The sequence below is a fragment of the Rhinopithecus bieti genome, unplaced genomic scaffold (genome assembly GCF_001698545.2).
Source record: "Rhinopithecus bieti isolate Rb0 unplaced genomic scaffold, ASM169854v2 scaffold_13029, whole genome shotgun sequence".
NCBI classification, from domain to species: domain Eukaryota; kingdom Metazoa; phylum Chordata; class Mammalia; order Primates; family Cercopithecidae; genus Rhinopithecus; species Rhinopithecus bieti.
Genome location: NW_016807982.1, coordinates 1,052,941 through 1,076,685, shown reverse-complemented (window position 1 = coordinate 1,076,685; position 23,745 = coordinate 1,052,941). Strand labels below are relative to the sequence as shown.

The window sequence follows — 23,745 nt, the reverse complement described above, 5'->3', positions numbered from 1 at the left end:
CATCTTATAAATGTGACTAACATGAAATTGATCAAGTTTTGGTACACACAAATGTTTCTGTCCTGCAGAGCTGAGGAACGGACTCTGGGACATGGTGACCCCACCAAGTGAGCCATGGGGCTCAGCCCAGCAGCTATAGCCAACCTGTTTCCCTGGAAAACTCCTCTATCTTAGTACTCAATCATGAACACCTCCTTCTTCTAGTACATTCCATATATCCTGTGTCATACTGGATTGAATAAAGTCTCTAACTGCCCAGATATACCTAGTAAAAGATAGAATGACTGACTGACTGACTGACTGACTGACTGATTCACACAAAGCTTAAGACTAGATAATCTGAGCAAAGCAGAAATACTTTTTCCTATTCAATGCCATTCTCTCTTTTAGTAAAGAGACAAAAGGTAATGAGCCTGGCTTCTTCACTCTTTCCACATGCCCACGGATTTTGAGAACATCCAATTACTCTAGGCTTACCCATGTCTGGGGCTTTAGGACACAAGGTTGGAGGTTTGACAGCATCTTCATTGGCCACCTCACCCCAGGCCTCCTGGGCATCAGTCTCAGCACTGCTCTGCCCACACCTAGGGAGACCTGTAGCCTCCCGGACAGTACCCATGGATGTGACTGCAGTCCGAGCCCTCATCAGTGAGTCCAGTTCCTCATAGAAAGGACACGTCCCTGGTGGGTGACTGCTCTTGGCTTTCCGGTAGCTTCGAAGGAGGTTTTTGAATCTGTAGCGACACTGCTCCAGTGTCCGCAAGAAGCCCAGAGCACACAGCCGCTCTGCGATGGCCCGGTACACCTGGCTGTTCTGGTGACAGGTGCGAAGCTTTTCCGAGAATGGGGACTCACTGAGAATTGCCAGGAAGGCCTTGGTCTCCTCATAGCCCCAGTGCACACCTGCTGTCAGGAGTGAAGAGTTGAGAACTGTGAGACTTAATGAGATGTGCCTAGGTCATCAGAGAATAGAGTCACCTGCCCTTCGAAATACCTAGAACATAGGCATGTCAGAAACTATCCAGGTACCTGGGCAATATCCCTTTGCTTCTCAGGGGCATGCTAGGACAGTCAGCCAGAGCTTCCCACCCTCACTCTCTTCTAAGAGATTCTATTAACACTTCAAGTCTTGGCTGAAGGTGAGGACTTAGGTAGTCATATTATATCAGTTATATCAGGTGATCCCATGCCCCTGGCTTTGCTGATTAGTTCAGGGAAAAGCCTGTAACCGGGATGCATGTGATTTTCCCCATATTCACTCAATACCTGTCCTCTATTTATTTTATAAATTCTTTTTTTTTTTTTTTTTTTTGAGATGGAGTTTCACTTTGTTGCCAGGGTAGAGTGCAGTGATGCAATCTCGGCTCACTGCGATCTCCACCTCCTGGGTTCAAGCAATTCTCCTGCCTCAGCCTCCTGAGTAGCTGGGGATTATAGACGTGCGCCACCACACCCAGCTAATTTTTGTTATTTTTTTTTAGTAGAGAAGGGGTTTCACCATGTTGGCCAGGAGAGTCTTGATTTCCTGACCTCATGATCCGCCCGCCTCAGCCTCCCAAAGTGCTGGGATTACAGGCGTGAGCACCTGGCCATAAATTCTCCTTTTAATAAAACATGAAAACTGAAAATTCCTAAAGATTAGAGACATAAATGAATTTCAAATAGTCCTGCAAGAAAGGCCAAATGAGGACACACTTTCCTCCTTTGCAGAGGAATGAAAAGGAGGTGGTCTAGTCTCAGCTCCTCTGCAGGAAAGTGATGTACCCCAGGAAGGCAACCATGTAAAACCAGCAGGCAGGAGCCACGGGCTCTGATCCGGGCTCTGCTCCTACCTGTGTGTCTATAAGACACCTCATCTCTTGGACTTCCATGCTGCACCTTTACAATGACTGGGTGTTTCCCAGACATTGATTATTCAAGTCTACGCTGTCATGATTTCTGCCATTATCTGTTCAATATTTCACTCGCCATCACTCTTTACCTAAATTTGCTATCTGTGAAATCACAGGTTGATGCACTCACACAAATTAAGAGAAATATATAAATACAAGAATTTCAAGTTCATTCATGTAACGTCGATGATCATCCCATACTACCAGTGACACACTTTTGGAAATACCAGATTCACTCTTTGAGGCCCCTTAAGGCTTTAAAAATGTTTCCTTCTACAACTAAGAAGACTTTTGCAAAGAGACTTGGTCACGGAAAAAGAGAGTTGGAGTTTGAGGATGACCTAAGAACGTAGCTCTTCACTCTAGTGGCTTCAATCCAGACTTGCAGCCTGTGCCCTGACCTCAGGGAATAGCAGTCTAGCTGGTAGGAGGGTTGGAATCTGAATCTGACTAAACCCCGATGTTCTTACCAATACGGCTCTGGAACAGGGCTGGGGCCCCTGCAATCCTGGGCCCCTGGGTAGACTCATCAGTGACCAGGCCAGCACCGTTACAGTCTTCTGCCATTTCTTCAGGCTCCCAGCCCCCTTCCTCCTGTTCATCCATCTCTGCATCACTATCCCCGAGCCTGGGGAGTGCCACGGCCTCTCCTGGGCCATCTGTGGCTCTGATGGCTGTTCGAGCCCTGACGAGGGCCTCCAGCTCCTCATAGAACGGGCAGGTACCTGGTGGGTGGCTGCTCTTGGCTTTCCGGTAATTCCGTAGGAGGTTTTTGACCCTATAGCGACATTGCTCCAGTGTCCGCAGGAAGCCCCTTGCCCTTAGCCGCTCTGCTATGGCCCGATATACCTGGCGATTCTGGTGACAAGTCCGGAGCTTTTCAGAGAAAGGAGACTCGCTCAAAATTGCCAGGAAAGTCTTGGTCTCCTCATAGCCCCAGTGAACACCTGATACCTTCATGTCCTCCACATCCCACTGGTATTGTTCCTCCCAGGCTCTTGACTCCCTCCAGGTCAATGCCTGAGCTGGTTCATTATCCAGGCTGTAAGCTGCAGTGCTCCTTTTCCTAGAATTTGTAAGACTTAGACCCCAAAACTCTGGTCCTTGCTCTTTCTCGGAGGTGATACTTGGTTTTGAAACTGGAACTCCTACAAAAGGAAGAAGAGAGATGACAGAGTAGAAACGGTCTGCTGAGCAGCACGTTTGTCCAAAATCTCCCTGAAACTTCTATCTTTTCCTTGCAAGAGGCTGACAAGAAATTCCCATGCTGATCCAATAAAATGTCTGCAGGAATAGGGAGAGAGAAGAGGTGACACGACCACCATATGAGAAATGTTAAGTGACCTGTTTGCTTTGTTCATTTGTTTGTTGTTGTTGTTGTTGTTGTTATGAAACATGAAACATCATATAAGAGTGATTCATTGGTCCACAGATGGACACATGACCTAAAATGGCCCAATCAGACTGAATTCCACAGCTGGAGGAAAGGGGTGTGTGTGTGTGTGTTAGTGAGTCTCTGTCCTGCTAGGCATCCATTGCCACCACCAGCATCTATCTTTTGACCATGAAACAAAACAGCTTTAATATGGAGCTAACACTGAGGATGGCAGACAGAAAGAAGAACAAAGACCCACTAGGACACTGCTCAGCTAATCTGTACTGTGGTTGGAGCATGTCCTCCTCAGGATTTCTAGTAATGTGAGAAAATAAATTTCCTTATTTTTAAAAGTTAGCTATGTTTAAAGGACTGCTATCCCAACAGCTCCCAGCCCTAACAAAATAGGAAGCCTCTGATTAAAATAAATACTTGAAGGAAACTAGATGAAAAGGGTTTAGAAAGGCATAAGGACAATCTAATTCAGCATTTCCCAAAGTCTGTTCCTTTGAACACTATTTCCTCCAGATATCATGTGTAAAAAGGGGTTCCACTGTCAAGCAAGTAGCCAGTAAGCTTCCGGTATCTAAACTTACCATGAGTCACGCCTATCAGAGTCTCTTCTATTTCAGCTATTCACGTGTCTAACGCCCCGCACAGTGATCCCGGGCTCCACAGGGAAACGGCTCCCTATTATTTGGCTTGCCACATAGGAGTGCCCACAGAGAAAGGAGTCTGTGCTGGTTATATGGGCTTCAGGTATTTTGGACTCTGTGACATTTATTCCTTCTGGGTTTAATTCATTGGTCTCATGGGTTTAGTTCACTGAAGTCTGCCTGAGAGAGAGATCCTATTTATAATGCTGAAAAAAATCAGATTTCTGAGACAGCAGGCCAGGCCTGGCCTCTGGTCTGTGGTGAATGGACTGAGGTAAGGAAGGTAATATGCCCAGAGAGGGCAGGGTCTTGGAAGCCATCCTGCCACCCCATCTCCAGGCAGCCTCCATCCCTGCCATGAGAGTGCTGGCTACAAAGGGCAAGTCTTCTTCCTATGTCTGAAATTCCAGAGACTACAGAGCCATGATTCTTAAAGGAGTGGCAAAACCCTCTTTGGGAACTGAGTGTATCAGAAGCATGACAACATCACCTTCAGAGGGCACATCTCCTTACCCAGGTACACGCTGTTCCCACAGTCGTCTCCTGGGGGTTCTTTACAGAGCTCCTTCTCAGCATGTTTGCCAGGGCCCAGGGCTTCCTACGAGATGCACAAGACAAGGACCCCAAACATCACTGACCTTTGACAACAGCCTAGGAACCCTAGCAGGCCCCAGGAAAGATGATGGGAACAGAGGGATACCATGTGTGAAGCTGGCATCATAAGGAGCAGGAGGGCCGTTTGGTACATACATGTGTTTGGGGATGTTTGGGGCGTAGCAGACTGGGGGTGAAGGGCAAAGGCTAACACCCTGGGCCTCATGCCCTTTTGCTGAGCAGAGGTCATGGAGAGAGAGGAGGAACACTGGGTGGGCAAGAGCACAGGAGCAGCAATGACAGGAAAGGAAGAACGAATAGCAGCTTACCTGGGACTCAGCTGTCACCTCCCAATCTCCAACGCTCCCCATCTTTGGGAGAGTAGGGACTCGGGGAGTGAGGACAGCTGAGGAAAAGAAAAAGTCTCTGAAACCCAAGCTCTGGTTCCCAAAAAATCACCTCCCTCTGAGATTGGCTTTCCAAAAGTCACACTTGGATCAAGCTGGGGCTATCCCTATGGCCAGTGCAGACTTCCCTTTTATTTCCCTTCTAGAGTGTGTAGCTCCTAAGCTGCTGTGAGTGGTGTGCCACATGGGAGAGGCCAGCCCTGACCTCCTGTGGTCACCACCCACTCCTGTCCCAGCCTGCACCTGCTGCAGGACTCCAGCTACAGCGGGGCATGCTGGCATCACCCATAGCCACAGCCTCTTTACGACGCTTGCTTACTTCTCAGTAAGTGTGCCCACCACACTGCAGCCTATCCCTTGCCTTGAATTCTGCACATCCTTCTTCCCCATGCACCTTTCCTCACCTCCCATTCCTCTGCCCTGCAGAAGGCCTCATTCCCTAATGTTCTCAGATTCTTGTACTCACCACTCTCTTTCAAAGGCTGTGGTGCCATCTTGGCATTTAGATGATTGGGAAGGTCAGGGCACGTATTCTTCACCCCCTTCTTCTGGGACTGTCCCTCAGGCCAGGGATCCACTGGCTGCGGCTGGAAGCTCTGAGATTCTTCCCCTGTCTTTAAGGGCCTGGTCTCTTCTGTATACAATTCCAGTTCCTACACACAAATAGCCAAAATTCCCACTCATCAATTCAGTAAGACCCACTTTGGTATTTTGAGTATAACTGTGGTCCAGAGGTTAACAGGCTCTTTTAAGATCCAAAATGACTTGAAGTAGGATGAGAAAGCCATCAAAGTGAGTTCGGTAGGTAGATCAGCATTCATACCACCAAATGAGTAGTCTGTTGAACACACGGTGGCTATCCAAGTGTTTCAATGAGAGTGCCACTGTTTAAAACATTTTTGATCCACAGAGATAAATTATGTAAAATTTGTGTAACATTAAAAAATAACCCATAAGCATCAAAATAGGTTGCTTAGTTTTAAGTGATCAAAGAGAGATAAAAGTTACCAAGTTGTATATTAAAAGGCAAAGGGAAGCATAAAAACAGGAAAAAAAGATAAAATCATAACACCAACTGCAATTGCTCTAAATATCTCTGCTGAAAGACAAAGCTATTTTTAAAATAAAAATTTTTTAAAGGGCAAAGAATCACAGATGGAGACTGGGTGCAGTGGCTCATGCCTGTAATTCTAGCATTTTGGGAGGCTGACGCAGGGGAATCACTTGACGCCAAGGGTTCAAGACCAGCCTGGGCAACACAGCAAGACCCTCACCTCTATAATAAATAAATAAATAAATAAATAAATAAATAAATAAAATTAACCAGGTATGGTGGCACATGCCTGTACCCCCAACTACTCAGAAGGCTGAGGCAGAAGTATCACTTGAGCCCAGAAGTTCGAAGTAACAGTAAGCTATGATCATGCCACTGCACTCCAGCCTGGACAACAGAGTGAGATCTTGTCTCAAAAAAAGAAATTAGCTGGAATTTTAAAATAAGATAAAAGTATGTGCTGTTATTCTTAAACTAGAAGGACACGCAAAAGACAAGGCACTCTAACTCAAAAGGAAAAAGGAAGTGGCAATTTTCATTTCAATGTTGGATTTCAGGCAAAAAAAAAAGGTACTCAGAGATATAGAGAAGATATTTAAAACAAAAGGGAATAATCATCTAAAATAACATTACCCAGTCAACTTCATCAATCATATAGCTAATTTCTTATCTCTATTTCTCAGCTGGTTCCAAGTTCAGAGGTAGAGAGGTCAAGGTATTATCCTGGCTGTAAAACCTCAACAATATAACAATCTCAATACTTTATAAAAACACCTAACTTTTAAAAATGTATTTCAGGCCAGGCACGGTGGCTCAAGCCTGTAATCCCAGCACTTTGGGAGGCCGAGACGGGCGGATCACGAGGTCAGGAGTTCGAGACTATCCTGGCTAACACAGTGAAACCCCGTCTCTACTAAAAAGCACAAAAAACTAGCCGGGCGAGGTGGCGGGCGCCTGTAGTCCCAGCTAATGTAGTCCCAGCTACTCAGGAGGCTGAGGCAGGAGAATGGCGTGAACCCGGGAGGCGGAGCTTGCAGTGAGCTGAGATCCGGCCACTGCACTCCAGCCTGGGCGACAGAGCCAGACTCCGTCTCAAAAACAAACAAACAAACAAACAAAAATACACACACAAAACAGTCACACTATTTTTTCGTTGGAGCTACAGGGCTAGTTTTTAAGTCCCTATTAAAAGGTACATTGAGACCAGGCATGATGGCTCACACGTGGTTCATGCCTGTAATCCTAACNGGAGGCTGAGGCAGGAGAATAGCGTAAACCCGGGAGGCGGAGCTTGCAGTGAACTGAGATCCGGCCACTGCAGTCCAGCCGGGTGACAGAGCGAGACTCCGTCTCAAAAAAAAAAAAAAAAAAAAAAATGTATTTCAATTTTTTTTCAATAGATAATAGACTCACATGGTTTAAAAACAGAAAATACATACAGGGGTATATTCAGTGAAAATGCCCCACCCCCATCCATCTCCATCCCATCGATCCTGTTCTTTTCCCCTCTTCTCATCACAGGAAACCCATGTTCTTCATTCTTTTAGAGTTTCTTTCTACATACAAGCAAATGTAAATGTGTATTCTTAGCTTCCCTCTTTTGTACACAAAAACTTATGACTAGATATACTGCTCTGAGTCTTACTTTTTTGAACCAAAATAATAACAACTATCTTCATTAACTTACTGAGTTTGCCAAACTTAGCTGTAAAACTCTTTGGTTGGCCTGAAAATCCAAATCCACTCACAGAGAAGGATTTTTACCATTGAAAAGACATATAGGAATGGGCCATGAGCATCAAGGGCCATTCCAAATAAGAAGATCCACCGGTGTCCTGTGTGACTTCACAGGGAGAAAACATCTGCTTATCAACCTTCTTATATGGTCATGTTAAAAAAAAAATTCACTTTGTTATCATTATAATCTACAGAGGAGCTGTGTGACTAAATTCAACAACAATCTTTACTCTCAACCCCAGTTCCTCCAACTATTACCATCCCTAAGTAAAGATTCTGATTCCATGGATAGTAATTTTGGACACAGAAAGAAGCAGATTCAAGTGACAACCAGGAGGCAAAAAATTAGTAGGTCAAACTTCTAGTTTCCAAGAAATCTGTAGAGTCTAGAATTTGCCACTCTAGACTCTACAGTAACAAGTAAAAAGCTGAACAAACTGAAAAATCAACAACTCTTCTTAGATCTGTCAGAGAAGTGAGGCCACAAACCACTCTCCCCAAAACTGGAGAGACAAACAGGTGGAATCAGAGAATCACAACTTAGTGGAGCAGAAGCGTCTGTGGGAACCAGTGCCAGGGGAGAAAAACCTAAACTGTAATTGACGAACTGCTGGAAGGACGGTGGGGGGGCGGACAACTCTGAGAGGTAAAAACTCCAGGGCACTTAATCACTGAGCAGGGGTACATTTTCATAAGTTTTATCTCTAGGAGTTCAACCAGATCCTCACAGTGAATATCAGAGAAAAATCTCTTCTTGCTTATGGCAGATGGCAGGAAAAGGAACCATTTTGAAATACGCCAGGGCACGCTGCTCTTCTTAGTAATCCCTGTCCTCAGCAGAAACTATTTTACCAAAGCCTAACCTAACTGTCGGAAGAGAAATATGCAATTCCAGCTCCCTCTACTCTTCCACATGGAAGATGAGAAATACTCAATGCAGCCCCCTCTAGGCATCCTGTGCCACCTCAGATGGGAAAAAATTGGGAAGCACTGGCAAAGGTCAGAGTCCAGGGACACAGGTACACCAACATAAGACCTAGAAAAAAGAAGAGCAAATTAAATCCAAAGTAAGCAGAAGAAAAGAAACAAAAATTAAAGCAGAAATAATGAAATTTAAAACAGGAAATCAATACAGAAAATCAACAAAACCAAAAGCTAGTTCTTTGAAAAGATTAATAACATCAATAAGCCTCTAGTCAGACTAAGAAAAAAGACAGTCCAGGCACGATGGCTCACACATGTAATCCCAGCACTCTGGAAAGCCAAGGCAGTGGATCATTTGAACCCAGGAGTTCAAGACCAGCTTGGGCAACGTGGTGAAATCCCATCTCAACAACAAAAAAATATATACAAAAATTAGCTGAGCCTGGTGATGTGGTCCTGTAGTCCCAGCTACGCGGGAGGCTGAGGCAGGAGGATTGCTTAAGCCCAGGAGGCGGAAGGTACAGTGAGCCAACGTCCCACCGCTGCACTCCAGCTGGAGTCACAGAGCAAGAACCTGTCTCAAAAATAAAAAAGAAAAGAAGACAGAAGACAAATTATTAATATCAGAAATGAAAACAGAGATATCACTACAGATCCCATGGACAATGAAAGTATAATAAAGGAATATTATAAACTACATAAAGGGTAATAAAGGAGTATCTATGGCCACACACTTGATAACCTGGATGAAAAAGACCAATTCCTTTACCCACCCCATCTGCCAAAACTCACACAAAAATAAACAATCTGAATAGGCCCATATCTATTACGGAAATTGACTAAATAATTAATAACCTTCAAAATAGAAAGCACCAAGCTCAGATGGGTCTACTGGTGAATTCTACCAAACATTTAAGAAAGAAATTATAACAATTCTCTACTATCACCTCCAGAAGATAGAAGCAGAGGGAATATTTCCTTATTTATTCTATAAAGCCAGCATTTACCCTAATACCTAAACCAAAGAAATTACTTACAAGACAAGAAAGCTACAAACCAATATTCCTCATGAACAAAGATGCAAATATCGGCCAGGTGTAGTGGCTCACGCCTGTAATCCCAGCACTTTGAGAGGCCAAGGCAGGCAGATCATAAAGTCAGGAGTTCGAGACCAGCCTGGCCAACATGGTGAAACCCCATCTCTACTAAAAACACAAAAATCAGCCAGGTGTGGTTGCAGGTGCCTGTAGTCCCTGCTACTTGTGTGGCTGAGGCAAGAGACTCACTTGAACCCGGGAGGCAGAGGTTGCAGTGAGCTGAGATCATGCCACTGCACTCTAGCCTGGGCAACAGAACCAATGAGACGCCATCTCAAAAAAAAAAAAAAAAAAAAAAAAAAAAAAAAAAAGATGCAAAAATCCTCAACAAAATATTAGCAAATCAAATCTAACAATGTATAAAAAAGAAATTACACACTACAACCAAGTGGGATTTATCCCAGGTATGCAAGCCTGGTCCAACATTTGAAAATCAATTAACGTAACTCATCACATCAACAGACAAAAAATGAAAAATCACATGATCATATATTATATCAACAGATGCAGAAAAAGCATTTGACAAAATCCAGTATACATGATAAAAACTTGGCAAACTAGGAATAGGGGGAAACTTCCTCAACTTGATAAAGGACGTCTACAGAAAACCTACAGCTAACATCCTACTTAATGGTAAGAAACACAACGCTTTTGCACTAAGACCAGGAAAAACGCAAGGATGTTCTCTCTCACTATTCCTTCATACTGGAAGTCCAGAATAATACAAGATAAGAAAGGAAACAAAAGGTAGGTAGATTGGGAAGAATGAAAAAGACTGTATTTGTTCACAAATGACATGATTGTCTACGGAGAAAATCTGAGAGAATCAACAAAAAAAACCCTCTGGGAACTAATAAGCAGTTACAACAAGGTTGCAGGGTACAAATATGCAAATAAGCAAAAGTCAACCGCCTTCCTTTATACCAACAATGAAACAAGTAGAATTTGAAATTAAAGGCATAATAACATTTACATTCTCCTCCAAAAAAAAAAAAATGAAATATTTAGGCATAAATCTAAGAAAATATGTAGAAGATTTACATGGGGAAAACTAGCAAAGAAAGGCGTCAAAGAAGAACTAAATAAATGGAACAATATTCCATGTTCACAGATAGAAAGGCTCACTGTCGTCAAGATGTCAGCTTTTCCCAATTTGATCTACAGATTCAACACCCAGCCAAAATCACAGAAGTTTATCTTGTGGATATCAACAAACTGTAAAGTCTTTGTTGTTCATTTGCTTTTTTTTTTTTTTTTTTTTTCAATAGCAATGGGGTTTCATCATGTTACCTAGGCTATTCTTAAACTCCTGGGCTCAGGCAATCCACCTGCTTCGTCCTCTCAAATTCCTGCGATTACAGGTGTGAGCCACTGCACCTGGCCATGTGCAGTTTATATGAATAAGCAAAGACCTGGAATAACCAACTCAATATTGAAGGAGAAGGAAAAAAATCAAAAGGCTGACACACCTGACTTCAAGATTTACCATAAAGCTATAGTAATCAAGATAGTGTGGTATTGGCAAAAGAATAAAGTGATCAATGGAACAGAACAGAGACCCCAGAAATCGTTCCACATAAAGACAGTTGACTGAATTTTGATAAAGGAGTAAAGGTAATACAGTGAATCAAAGATAATGTTTTCAAAAAATGATACTAAAACTGGATATCACATGAAAAAAAAGCTTGTATCCTTCACAAAAATCAACTCAAAATGGATCACAGACCTTAATGTTAAATGAAAAACTACAAAATTCCTAAAATATAGGAGAAAACTCAGATAATGTTAGGTATAGCAATGACTCTTTAGACACAAAATCAAAGGCACAATCCATGAAAGAAATAATTGATAAGTTGGACTCCATTAAAATTAAAAAATTCTGCTCTATGAAAGATACTGTCAAGAGAATGAGAAGACAAGCCACAGACTGGGAGAATATATTTGCAAAACACACATCTGATAAACAACTGTTACCCGAAACATACAAAGAACTCTTAAAACTAAACAGTAAGAAGACAAACAACCCAATTTAAAAATGGGCAAGACTTGAACAGTCACCTCACCAAAGAAAATATACAGATGGCAAGTAAACATATGAAAACATGTATAACATGGTAGGTTATTAGTGAATTGCAAATTCAAACAACAATAAAATACCACTATCTACCTACTAGAATGGCCAAAATCTGAAACACCAAATGCTGGCAAGGACATGGGGCAACAAGAACTCCCATTCATTGCTAGTAAAAATGCAAAATGGTATAGCCACTTTGGACTACAGTTTGGCAATTTCTTACAAAGGTAAACATACTCTTACTATATGATCCAGCAATCATGTCCCTTGGTATTTACCCAAATGAACTGAAAACTATGTCTACACAAAAACCTGCATGTGAATATTTACAGCAGCTTCATACATAACTGCCAAAACTTAGATGGAACCAAGAGGTCCTTCAGTAGGTGAGTAGATAAATAAACTGTGGAACATTCACACAATGGAATATTATTAAGCATTAAAGAGAAATGAGCTAACAAGCCATGAAAAGACATGGAGGAAATTTAAATGTATACTACTAAGCAAAAGAAGCCAATCTGAAAAGGCTATATACTGTATGATTCCAGCTATGTAACATTTTTTAAAAGGCAAAACTATGGAGACAGTAAAAAGATCAGTGTTGCCAGGGGTTGGGGGAAAGGAGGAATAAACAGGTAGAACACAGAGGGTTTTTACAGCAGTGAAGCTACTCTGTATGTCACTACAGTGGTAGACACGTTACTATGTCACTATAATGGTAGATACAGGTTTATAATAGGGTCAAAACATACAGAATGAGTAACATTAAGAGCCCTAACATAAACCGCTACTTTGAGTGATGATACTGATGTATCGATGTAGGTTCATCAATGGTAATAAATGCACTGCTCTGGTGCAGGGATGTTGATAGTTAGGGAGGCTTGTGGGGGAGGGATGTGAACTCTCTGTACCTTCTCCTCAATTTTGCTGTGAGCCTAAAACTGCTCTAAAAAATAAAGCCTGTTTTTTAAAAATCCCTGTGCACCTGATGGAGGGGGCATCTGACGGAGAGGGGGATTCAACAAGATGGTGATGACAGAAGAAACAAGGTAGCAATCACAAAATAGCAGAGCTGAAAGATCCCTTTTAGGAAACTATCTTAGGGGACATTTAGTCTTGTAGGCACCAACCTTTTTCAGGTGGTGGTTCACGAATATTATAACTATATTTCATCCCATTATTAAGACTTGAAAAATTTTACTTGCAGAGAATGCAACTAAGTTATATATCTTGCAATGTAAGATCACAAGCTACATTTGCACCTGAAAAAACAAGCTCCGCTGCTACTTGTCCATTTGTTTTGAAATTTATGAGCACTCAGGAGCAAGTAGGAAAGTTAAAAAAAAAAAAAAAAGTCACAGTAAAACAAAATACATAATAGAGAAGATTCCATTACCTTATTTTTTTCTCAATTTTAGAAGCAGTTCAACTTTTGGTCAGCTCACAGGGCCATAATTTGTGAACCTTTGGTCTAGTCCAACCCTCTCATTTTACAGATGAAGAATCAAAAAGACCCTGATTTAAATCAATTTTCATCTCTGGGTCTTAAGTTCTTTATCTTCCAACTCTGAAGCCCTAAAACTTCCATTTGTTTCTTCACTGCCACTTAAGACAAATAGCTGGTTTCTTTAAAAGAAATAATATAGGGGGGTGGGGTGGTATATTAAAATAAGGCACACTCTCTCATACTTAGTTCTGTAACTTTATATATTACTCTCCCTATATCTTCAATTAGTTTGTAAAGGAATCCAAAGAGCAAAGTCACAGTTCTTAAACTTTGCTCCCCCGATCTCACACTGTATAGAACTTTACAGTTTAAATGTACAGAAAACCCCTGCCATTTGCAAGGCATATGTTCCCCAACCTGTAATTTCCCCCAGCAAAATGTGGGTAAGTAAAATATCACAAGAATTACTAACTATAACAAGTGGAGAAAAACAGTCATGTTTAGATGAAGGTTCTGGATCCAGCCAAAGGATCTGTTCTACATATACCAGCTTTGAAGCAGGATTCAAAATTTCTGTCAGAGCAAAACTATGCATTACATCATGGGCCTTCAGTGGTCACTTGCAAATTGTTGAAACTGCGAATGTTAAATCCATACTTTCATTTCCCTTACCTCAGCTCTATCACATAGTTATATAAAGTTAGGTAAGTTACTGACCTCTCCATCTGTGTTTACCCATTTGACAGATGGCAATGATAATAGCACCTACCTTACTGGATTGCTGGGTTGATGAGGGACATATATAAAAAGCTTAGACCAGTATCTGACACACAGTGAGTGCTCACAAAATGTCAATTAATATCTCATTTGAGCCTTATGGCTCAAAGGTATTTTAATTCCCATGGTTTGTAGAGGAGGCATCTGATATGCGGTAGAACGAACAATGACCTTGGAACCTAAGGATTTGGCTTTAGGCTCTGGTCTACTCACTGATGACCTTTGTGGGCCACTTGGCATTTTGTTTTGTTTCATTTGTACTGCTTGTAGAGACAGGGTTTTGCCATGTTGCCCAGGCTGGTCTTGAACTCCTGAGCTCAAGCAATCCATCTGCCTCAGCCTCCCAAAGTGCTAGGATTACAGGTGTGAGCCACCACTCCTGGCCAACTTCTTGGTTCTTAGTTTAATCTATAAAATGGGGGCAACAGTACTATTTCTGTCTATCTACATTACTGCTATAAGCACTCAGAGAGATCACATATGTAAAAAGGTTTTGTTAGGTATAAAACACAAGTTAATCATATTGTGAATATGGTAGTGGGAGGCAGTCTGGAGTAGTGGTTAGGAATACAAGCTTTAGAGTTAGAATGCCTGAGTTCAAATCCTGACTCTACCATCTAGCAGCTGTTCAGACCCCAGGCAACTTACCTATCTTTTCTCTGTCTCCGTTTTCTCACTAGTAAAATCAGGGTAACAGTACCTATCTCATTAAATTGTTGACAGGACTAAGTGGGTTAACACATGTAAAGCACTTAGAACACTGCCTGATAGACAGTAGTGGTCAATAAGTGTCAGTTCTCAATAACTATTGTTATATTTATTGTGAATTTGGCAATTATTAACCTAGTCACAACCCCACTGCCTTGCCTGACCCACTCCTTGGAAGAGACTGTCTCACCGGCTGTCCTGCAGTCCTGGTCTCTCGGTGCCAATCCTCGACCAGGGCCACAGCCTCCTCACCACTCTCAGGGTGGCGTGCCTGCACCCAGGTCTGGACCTCCCTAGGCAAGATAGTCAGGAACTGCTCCAGCACCAGCAGCTCCAGGATCTGCTCTTTGAGACGGATCTCTGGCCTCAGCCAACGACAGCAGAGAGCCCAGAGCTGGCTGAAGGCCTCATGGGGTCCAGCTGCATCCCTGTATTGGAACTGCCTGAAGCGCTGGCGGGAGGCCTCTGGGCCAGAGACAGAGTCGCGGTCCTTCTCCCAGAGTTTGGATTCTGATCCCCACGAGTCCTCTTCCAGTTTCACAATCAGGAGTTCTTCAGGCTCTGGCTGCAGAGACGCCTGGGCTTGCGATTCCAGGGCTACAGCCATTGTCTACCCTAGACGCCTTACTTCAGCTGTGCTGTCCACATCCAATGTCTTCCTTCATCTATAGTGAGTCCTTCAAGAGGCTCCTAGAAAAGGCACTGCTCTCCAAGGCTCTAAGGCAGAAAGACAAAGGATAGAGTGTAAGCAAAAGAATGCAGAAGCTTCATTATCCCCCTTACCCCATAACTTCCGTCACCTTTGCATGGGGGCAGAGGTGCTAAGAGATGCCCCTTTCCCATAGGCAGGAAGTGAGGCCACAATCTGGCACCAAAGCCAGTAGCACCTACCTTACTTGATTGCTGGGTTGATTAGATAAGCGATATATATAAAAAGCTTAGACCAGTGTCTGACACACAGTGAGTGCTCACAAAATGCCAATTAATATCTCATTTGAGCCTCCCACTTTGGAGGAAGACAGCACAGTATTCAATCCTCTAGGTCATGACTGAACACCTTAGCCTGGCATCCCACACCTCCATGATCTGGCCCAGTATAGACTTCCTCCCTCCTACACATGTCCAAAGTCCAACCTTCCCTCAAATTGGGTTTGAAATGTCACCCCCTCCATAAGGCCTTTCTTCCCGAATCTTAAAGCTTGGCTGGCATTACTCTAGGGATGTTCTCCTTGCAAAATCCAACAACTCTATGCTATCCCCTGGTCATCCCACCCACTTGGCATTATTCACCATCCCTATACATGACTCCTAAAACTCCAGCAAGGACCTGTTTCCAGATCTCCAGACCCCAAAATCCAAAGCCCTTCATGACATTTCTACTTGACTGTCCCTTAGGCACCTTAAACTCAATGAGTCAAAAACTGGATTTGTTATTTTCTCCTGCAATCATGTCTGCCTTCTGAAGCTCCCCCTTCAGTGAAGGCACTGCCATCAAGTTCTCCACACCAGAAACCTGGTCATCATCATTCTCTAAGATCCCCCAAAACAATTCATCACCATGCTGTGTCCACTTGGCATCTCCATCTCCAATGCTACCACTTCAGTGCAGAGAATCATCATGTCTTCCACCTGATCAGTCTCCTAACACATCCCTGCCTCCACTCACCTCACCCCAACCTCTGCTCTATTCTTGGCACAACAACCAAACTAGATCAAAGCCTGACTACACCACCTCCCTGCTAAACACCCTCCAGTGATCTCCCATTTCCCTCAGGTTTTAAAGCGCAAGCCTTACCCAAGTCTCCAACTCATCTCTTTACCATGGTCCACTAGTCATGGTGCTCCAGAAGCACAGCTTTCAGATCTTACACCAAGCTGCCCTCTGAACCTTTCCCTCTTTGGGAAGGTCTCCTTTGGGAATGGTCTCCTCCCTTCCTTCGGCTAGTAAGGTTTCAGCTTAAATTGTACTTTTTCCATGAGGCCTTCCCTGCAACCTGAAACAAGATTCAGTCCTCGACCACAAGCTCCCATAGCATCTTACATTTTCTCTACCATAGCCCTGATCATCCTTTACTGTAATTTTCTTACCCACTAGATCATTAGCTTCCCAAGAGACCTAGCACAGTGCTCAGCACATATAGGGAGTACTCAATAAATAATAAAGTCATGAATGATCGACTAATGATGACGGTGTATCATTAAGCAAGGATTACCATTAATCCCTTTCTGTGCACACTAGATAAAAAATAAATGACCGTCCTGCTCATGCCAAAAGGAATTCCTTTCTCTTTTATTTCCATGTTTCTGTGACACTTACCACTTTCTACACTGTATGACACACTGTATGAGAAAGATGTGTGTATCTATGTTGTCCCCAAGGAGATTACAGCCTCTCTGATGGCACCCATGCTGGGTTATCTGAAAAAATGAGCTCACTGTGTTGTCCCAACAAGTCTGGGTGACGTAAAAAAAAATGGCCACTCAAAGAAGATCATTAGCTGCTTCCAAGTAGGAATGACACAACTGAATTGAGAATGGAGAGATGGTGGTATTTTTCATTTTGGGCAATCTGACTGGACTGAAGAGAAACAAGGCAAGGGTCATAAAAATTAAAGTACTGCCCTAAAGGCCTCCATATACTTAGGAAGAGGCCTAAAGCACCACTCATGGCTACCTGGCAACTTCCTACTCATCCTTCAACTACCAGCTCAAATGTCACCTCCTTTGATAGGAGTTCCTTGACATGCCCTTTTCATGTCCTGCTCTCCAAGAATTGCCTCCCTAATCCTATATCCCCAAAGCAATTGGTACATACCTCTAATATAGGTATTATCCTACGCTATTGTAGTTGCCAGTTGCTACATGTGACAGCCCCATTAGACTATATTACTAGAACCAATATTGTATGTTACTCATTGCTGTATCCACAGTGCTCAACCCAGTATCTGATAAATAGCGGGGCCATTAAAAAGTTTTATTACCATTTATTAAAATAATAAACCTAGTATATCAAAAGCCTAATGGGATATGGATGACCCATAATTTATATTAAACTAAAGAATTCACCTTTCATGAAATTTCTTTTTGAACCACAACCTTACTGATGCATGAGTTCAAACACATTTCTGTCACTCTCTCACACAAGGAGTAATTCATCAATCATTTATAGGGTACCTGCTATACCCTGTTTGGAAGCTACAGATCTAACAGTAGCTGGGACTGACAGTCCCTACCTTCAGGAAAATTACAGTCTAGTGAGACAGACAGTCAATAAGCAAGCAAAGACAATTGCATTCCTGTACAAAGAGGACACCACAACAAAATAGGCAATTAGCAGTCATACCAGGCCCAAAGCTCAGAGTCTCAGATAATAGGTATTTTCTCCTGGAAAGACTTGAAAGTCCCAAAGGTTTGTTTCAAACAGAAATCGGAAAGCCCCAGGGACCATATATCACCATAACCTTTTCCAGTCTAAGGAAGTTAGACTGAAGTATGGATAGCAGGCTATTGTGGGGAGAGGGAGGCCAACAGAGTCGGCCAACAGCCGGCTGATTTCACACAGAAGTAAACAAGGGAAAATGGACCGGGGCATTCCTCGGTTCCCAGACGACCAGGAATATTGAGCCTCATTAGGACCAGCAATTTCTAAGAGTACCCCTTGACTGAGTGCCCACAGGGTTCCAGGCACAGCGCTGTGTTCCACATTCATAATCTCACTGAATCCTCCAGGCAGCAACTGGAGTCTCATGAGGTGTTGAGCTGCATTTCACTGACCTGTAACTTCCACTACAAAGATCAGAAAGAAAGAAAGAGGGCTGGGCGCGGTGGCTCACACCTGTAATCCCAGCACTTTGGGAGGCCGAGGCAGGTGGATCACAAGGTCAGGAGTTCAAGACCAGCCTGATCAACATGGTGAAACCCCATCCCTACTAAAAACACACATACAAAAAAAAAATATCTGAGTGTGGTGGCTCGCACCTGTAATCTCAGCTACTTGGGAGGCTGAGGCAAGAGAATTGCTTAAACCCAGGAGGCAGAGGTTGCAGTGAGCTGAGATCACACCACTGCACGCTAGCCCGGGCAACAGACCAAGACCCTGTATCGGGAAAAAGAAAAAAAAAAAGAAAGAAAGAGAGAAACAGCATAATTTAAATAGTGCAGCCAGTTCCGTTCACTATCTGTTCGAGAATAAGCATGTGGAGATTGCACCTAGGACTTTGCTATTCACCAGGTTGGTCTTGATTCCCTCGTGTCTCTCTTTCCACTGAGGGTGAGTAACGTGTCTTTCATATCACACAGTCCCTAACACAAGCCAATTCTCATCTAATGTTCAAACAAGAAAGCCTGGCTGTGCTGATTAGTTTATTTATTGAAAGGCAGCGGGTTAGTTTCTGAAATGGCTCCTTGCCAAAGGATTTTCAAGCTAACTGTGATTTTTGGCTAAAGTGATTTTCACCCTTAGAATATAATTATCTGATAAGGTATGACTGCACTATATCCTCAATTATCTAAAGGGAAACTGACTGTTTATGAAGAGTCACTTAAGGTTACACAACTAGCAAGTGGCAGAGTTAGGGTCTAAGCCCAGATCCCTTTTCTCCAATCATTTTTCTTAACCACGTCCTATAGCCTCCTCTATGTGTGCCAGCCATCCAGACTCCTAAGATGAGAGTGAAAAGAACATTAAGGCAGGTGTGAGCAGACTGGGGTTCTAATTCCACTCCTGCCACTAATCAGCTGTGTTACTTTGGACAAGTCATGTAGCCCCTGTGGCTGCCTAGCTAGGCCGCAGCTTACAGCCTGATCCTACTCACCAGTTGTCCTAGGTTCCTTAATTAGTATGACAGGGTAGAGCAAGAGGGAAGGAAACTAGAGTCAGTGGCTACAAGTTTAAATGGGTATAAGGACCTAGCAATGTAAATGAGTCAATGACTGAAGTGAACTGGGTGGGCACTACAGCCAACTATAGAGTGCCAGGGGAACATATGCCCAGAATATTCCTAGGCCTGCTAGTTTTTCCAAAAGAAGCTAGCACTCTAGATTTTTAAATGTTGGCAAGCAACTCAAAATTGCTTCACACACTATGAGATTAAATAAAGCATGATGGTGGACTTCATTCAGCATAGGCTGTCGCTTTGCCACTTAGCTTCAGCTAAGTGATCTCAAAGCTCTCTTTCAATATCCACAAAGACCTAGAAAGAGTACAGAGGCTCCCAGGTCATGAGGGATAAGTGCTGACTGCCATCAAAATCAAGATCTCTTTACAAACACAGGGAAGCTGAGGGGCATCTTGACTCCTAGGGTAGTAAGTATGAATGTGTCATGAGGAGCCCACTCAGTGAAAAGGGAAAAGAAGATGCTCCCCAGTTCCATGGGAAAGGCCAAGACTGGTCTTCGACCTCCAAAGAGAAAAAACTGGGAACTCTCAAAGGCTGTCAGGCCCATCTGGCTGACAGTCCAAGCTATGGCTTAAAGCAGGCTGACCTGACCTCACACATAAGGGCTTAAGTCAGGGAGAGCAAATAGGTTTCATTTAAAGAAGAAACTCCAATCAGCTGGAAGTGGCTGCCTAGAGTAGTGTGCTGAGGGCTCTGAGTACTGTGTGAATATGTGCTGTGAACCAACCAATTAGCCATGACTGCCAGGAACACAGGAAGGGGCACTGGCAGCACACATTCCATGTATTTGTCACCCCTGGCTTAAACTCCCATTGGCAATGAATCAGCTTCAGCTTCCAGCAGATAGCCCTGACAGGCAGGGGAAGACTAAAGCTCCTGCCCTGGAAATCCACTGGAAATAGAAGTCTTCAAGGCTGGCATAGCAAAGCTTACCCTGCATGGTCTTCATTCACACATACATCAAGTATTTACTGCTTTACATCAAGTGTTTACTGCTCTAGACTGGGCAATGGGGAAACAGAGGTGACTGAGACACTGTTCCTGTCCTGGAGATGTTCACAGTCTAGTGGAAGAGACACACAAGTCACAGATAATTATGATCAAATGTGGTAATAGGAGAATTTATGGAAGCTGAGGGTTGGGGGTGACTTAATTTGCTTAAGGAAATTGAGCAAAGTAAGAGTTAATATTTTTTTTTTTAAGTTAAAGTAGTTCTCTTGGCAAAGAAGGTGAAGGACAAGGAGAGAATATTCTAAGCTGAGAGAACAGCATTTATCATGACAGAAAACCAAATGGCCTACCCAGGAAATGAGGAAAATCTTGACAGCCCTGGAGTGTGAGGTGCATGAAGATTAGGCTGCAAAAGGAGTTTATGAAGGACAATGTGTTTGGACTTTACAGGTTATGGGAGCCAATGAAAGTTTTCAAGCAGAAGGCATAATCAGATTTGTAGGTTAAACAGATAACACTAGGTGCAATGTGTGTGTTCATGCTGGGAAACTGAAAAGGCTTCTGCAAAAACCCTACAAGAAAGAGGCCGACTGAAACTAAATTAAAGAAATGGAAAGATCGTAAGATCCTTGGACGTGGAAGAATGCAAGAGGAATCAGAGGGTAAGTAGGTAGACAGGTAGGTAGGTAGGTAGGTAGGTAGGTAGGTAGGTAGGTAGGTGGGTAGGTAAATGGGATGATGGTGCCACTGACTTCCATAAGGCATAAGGAAAGAAGTGCAGGTTTGGGGCAGAACACAATAGCCAGTCCCATCCACTGGGTTTCAGAGGTAACAATCATTAGGGAGGTAACAAATTAGATATGCTTGTTCTAGACGGGAAGGTTGAGATTGAAACACTATTTTTAAGGTCAGGCTTCAAGCTCAGGCCCTCTTCACTTCTTGCCAGGGCCCCAGACCCTCTATCCTTTCCTCTGTGGTCTCGACCTTTCTATGGCTCTCCCACCTCCAAAACCTCCCTCAACCCCCTCACCTTCAGACCTTTCTAAGGCCCTCATTCCCAGGGCCCTCTATCGCCTCCTCATCCCCGACCCCTGTATGACCCTTCCCATCTCCGGCCGCTACATCCTCTGACCGTCCCTCACCCTCCACCCCCACATATAAGCTTCTTTCTCCACTCTCACCTTCCCCAGTCCCCTGTGTCACCACCACCTCCTAAGTCTCCAGCCCAGAGCCTGCGTCTCAGCTGCCCCCGCCCCGCCACCCGGACTCACCCACCGAGACACCCACTTCACAACAGGGCGGAAGTGCTCCCGGGCTGGTGCAGGGAATGCTGGGACGCGGAGTCCGAGCGGCGCCACCCCGGGAATGGAGCGTCTGAGACCACAATTCCCAGAAGGAACCGCGCGAGCGCCGGTGGGCGGCCCCCTCCGTTTGCTGCCTTTCAGACGTCTTCAGCCAATAGATATGTCATCTTCTCACGGACCCTGGCACTGGAACAAGTCGGAATGGGCGCGACACATGGGGGCGGGATCTGTTGCGATCCTGGCCTTTTCCATAGGCTCTCGAATAACAGCACTGCCCAATGGGAGGGCACTCGAGCAGAAGGGGGCCGGGTTCTATTGAGCAGTCGAAGTGAGAGCTTCAGACCCCGAGAGATCAAAGCAGACAGAATAAGAAATAAGAAGAGAGAGTGACTAGAGGTGACCAGCCCGATAGGCAGGAGAGAACTGGACAGTTGTAGCTTCAATTTCCAGCTTACAGCTAAGCTGTGTGCCTTTGGAAGAATTCTGAACCTCGTTCTCTTCACCCTTAAAATGAGGGTAGTAATGACATCCATGTCACAGAGTTTTGTGAACCTTCAATGAGATAATACACCTAAAACGATTAGCTCAGGGCCTGGTTCCTAATAATGCACAACGATTGTTAGCTATTATTATGTAAATCAGTTAGTGCAGAGCTTGGCACTTCGTAGGTGTTGGAAGAATGTTAATCATTATTACAGAATAATCCTCATATAAATGCGTTTGCTCTGTACCACTGTGAATACTTTGGGGCATGAACAATCTAATATGGTGTTGAGAATGTGGGCTTTGTAGTCAGACACGGATCCAAATCCCAATTCAACTACTTCCCAGCTATATGGCCTTGAACAAACTACTGCATTTATTTTGTCTTTGGAATTTTCTTCTATAAAATGCAAGTAATGTAAGAGAATTTACATCACAGGGTGTTGTGAAGGTTAAATGAGACGATTTAGGTAAAAGTCTCTGAAGTCAAGCTGCTTGTGTCTGAAAGTTCTTACTTTCAAGTGAAGGATGCAGGTCTTACCACTTGCTAGTTGTGAAACCTTAGGCAAATTACTTAGCTTCTTTGTGCCTCCATTTTCCCATCTGTAAAATGGGAATGATAATGCTTGCCTCTTCCTGAGAGGGTTGTTGAGAGGAATAAATGGGAGAAGGTATGTAAAGAGCGTGACACATGTCTGATACACAGAAAGTGTTTAATAATCATTAGCTAGTCCAGGCACGGTGGCTTATGCCTGTAATCCCAGCACTCTGGGAGGCTGAGGCAGAAAGATCGCTTGAGTCCAGGAGTTCGAGACCAGCGTGGGCAGCATAGTGAGACCTCGTCTCTATTTTAAAAAATAGAAAATACAATAAAATACTTAATCATTAGCTATTATTTTTATTATCAATGGTTATGCGGCTTAGGGAAAACTGACAATACCTAGCATCTGGTAAGGGCTCAATGCATGTTGGCTAGTATTAAAATAGGAGAATTCTTAGTTTTAATGACCCAGTTTAAATTCCTTCTCTGTGAAACATGTTCCAACTTATTTGTAGTAATAACTCATGTGATTTTACTCAGTAAACATAATAACAACCTGTAAATACCCCTTGGTGTTGAAGTCTCACAGTAGCCCTATGAGTTGGTATTGCTTGCTCCACTTTACAAAGAGGGAATGAGACTTAGAGAAATGAAGTGACCTGCTCAAGATCACAGAGCCAATAAGAACCAAGGCTGGGATTTGTCACCCTGTGGGCATGTGACTCCAAAGGTCCTACACTGCATGAGGAAGAGACCGTATATGGAAGTAAGAGGGTTTGAGATGGGGAGGGATAGTGCAACAGTGAGGGGTGCCAAGGGAACCGAA

At 43.5% G+C, this 23,745-nt stretch overlaps 1 protein-coding gene across 6 annotated transcripts in view; it reads right to left on the bottom strand.

Annotated features, from left to right (window-relative positions):
* Nucleotides 1-21,970, bottom strand: part of ZSCAN20 (zinc finger and SCAN domain containing 20) — a 29,433-nt gene extending 7,463 nt beyond the window's left edge. Inside the window, exons 1-7 of one of the 6 annotated variants that reach the window (XM_017884570.1) lie at nucleotides 21,879-21,970; nucleotides 14,933-15,459; nucleotides 5,391-5,577; nucleotides 4,847-4,923; nucleotides 4,437-4,521; nucleotides 2,363-3,040; nucleotides 478-906 (exon numbers count right to left, since the gene is read on the bottom strand). In XM_017884570.1, coding sequence (XP_017740059.1) covers nucleotides 478-906; nucleotides 2,363-3,040; nucleotides 4,437-4,521; nucleotides 4,847-4,923; nucleotides 5,391-5,577; nucleotides 14,933-15,349 — 1,873 coding nt within the window. In that variant the 5' untranslated portion in view covers nucleotides 15,350-15,459; nucleotides 21,879-21,970. Of the gene's footprint in view, nucleotides 1-477; nucleotides 907-2,362; nucleotides 3,041-4,436; nucleotides 4,522-4,846; nucleotides 4,924-5,390; nucleotides 5,578-14,932; nucleotides 15,460-21,772; nucleotides 21,815-21,862 lie in introns of those variants that run through there. The other 5 variants (XM_017884568.1, XM_017884567.1, XM_017884572.1 and 2 more) reach the window with 5 other exon arrangements.
* Nucleotides 21,971-23,745: the final 1,775 nt, after the last annotated feature.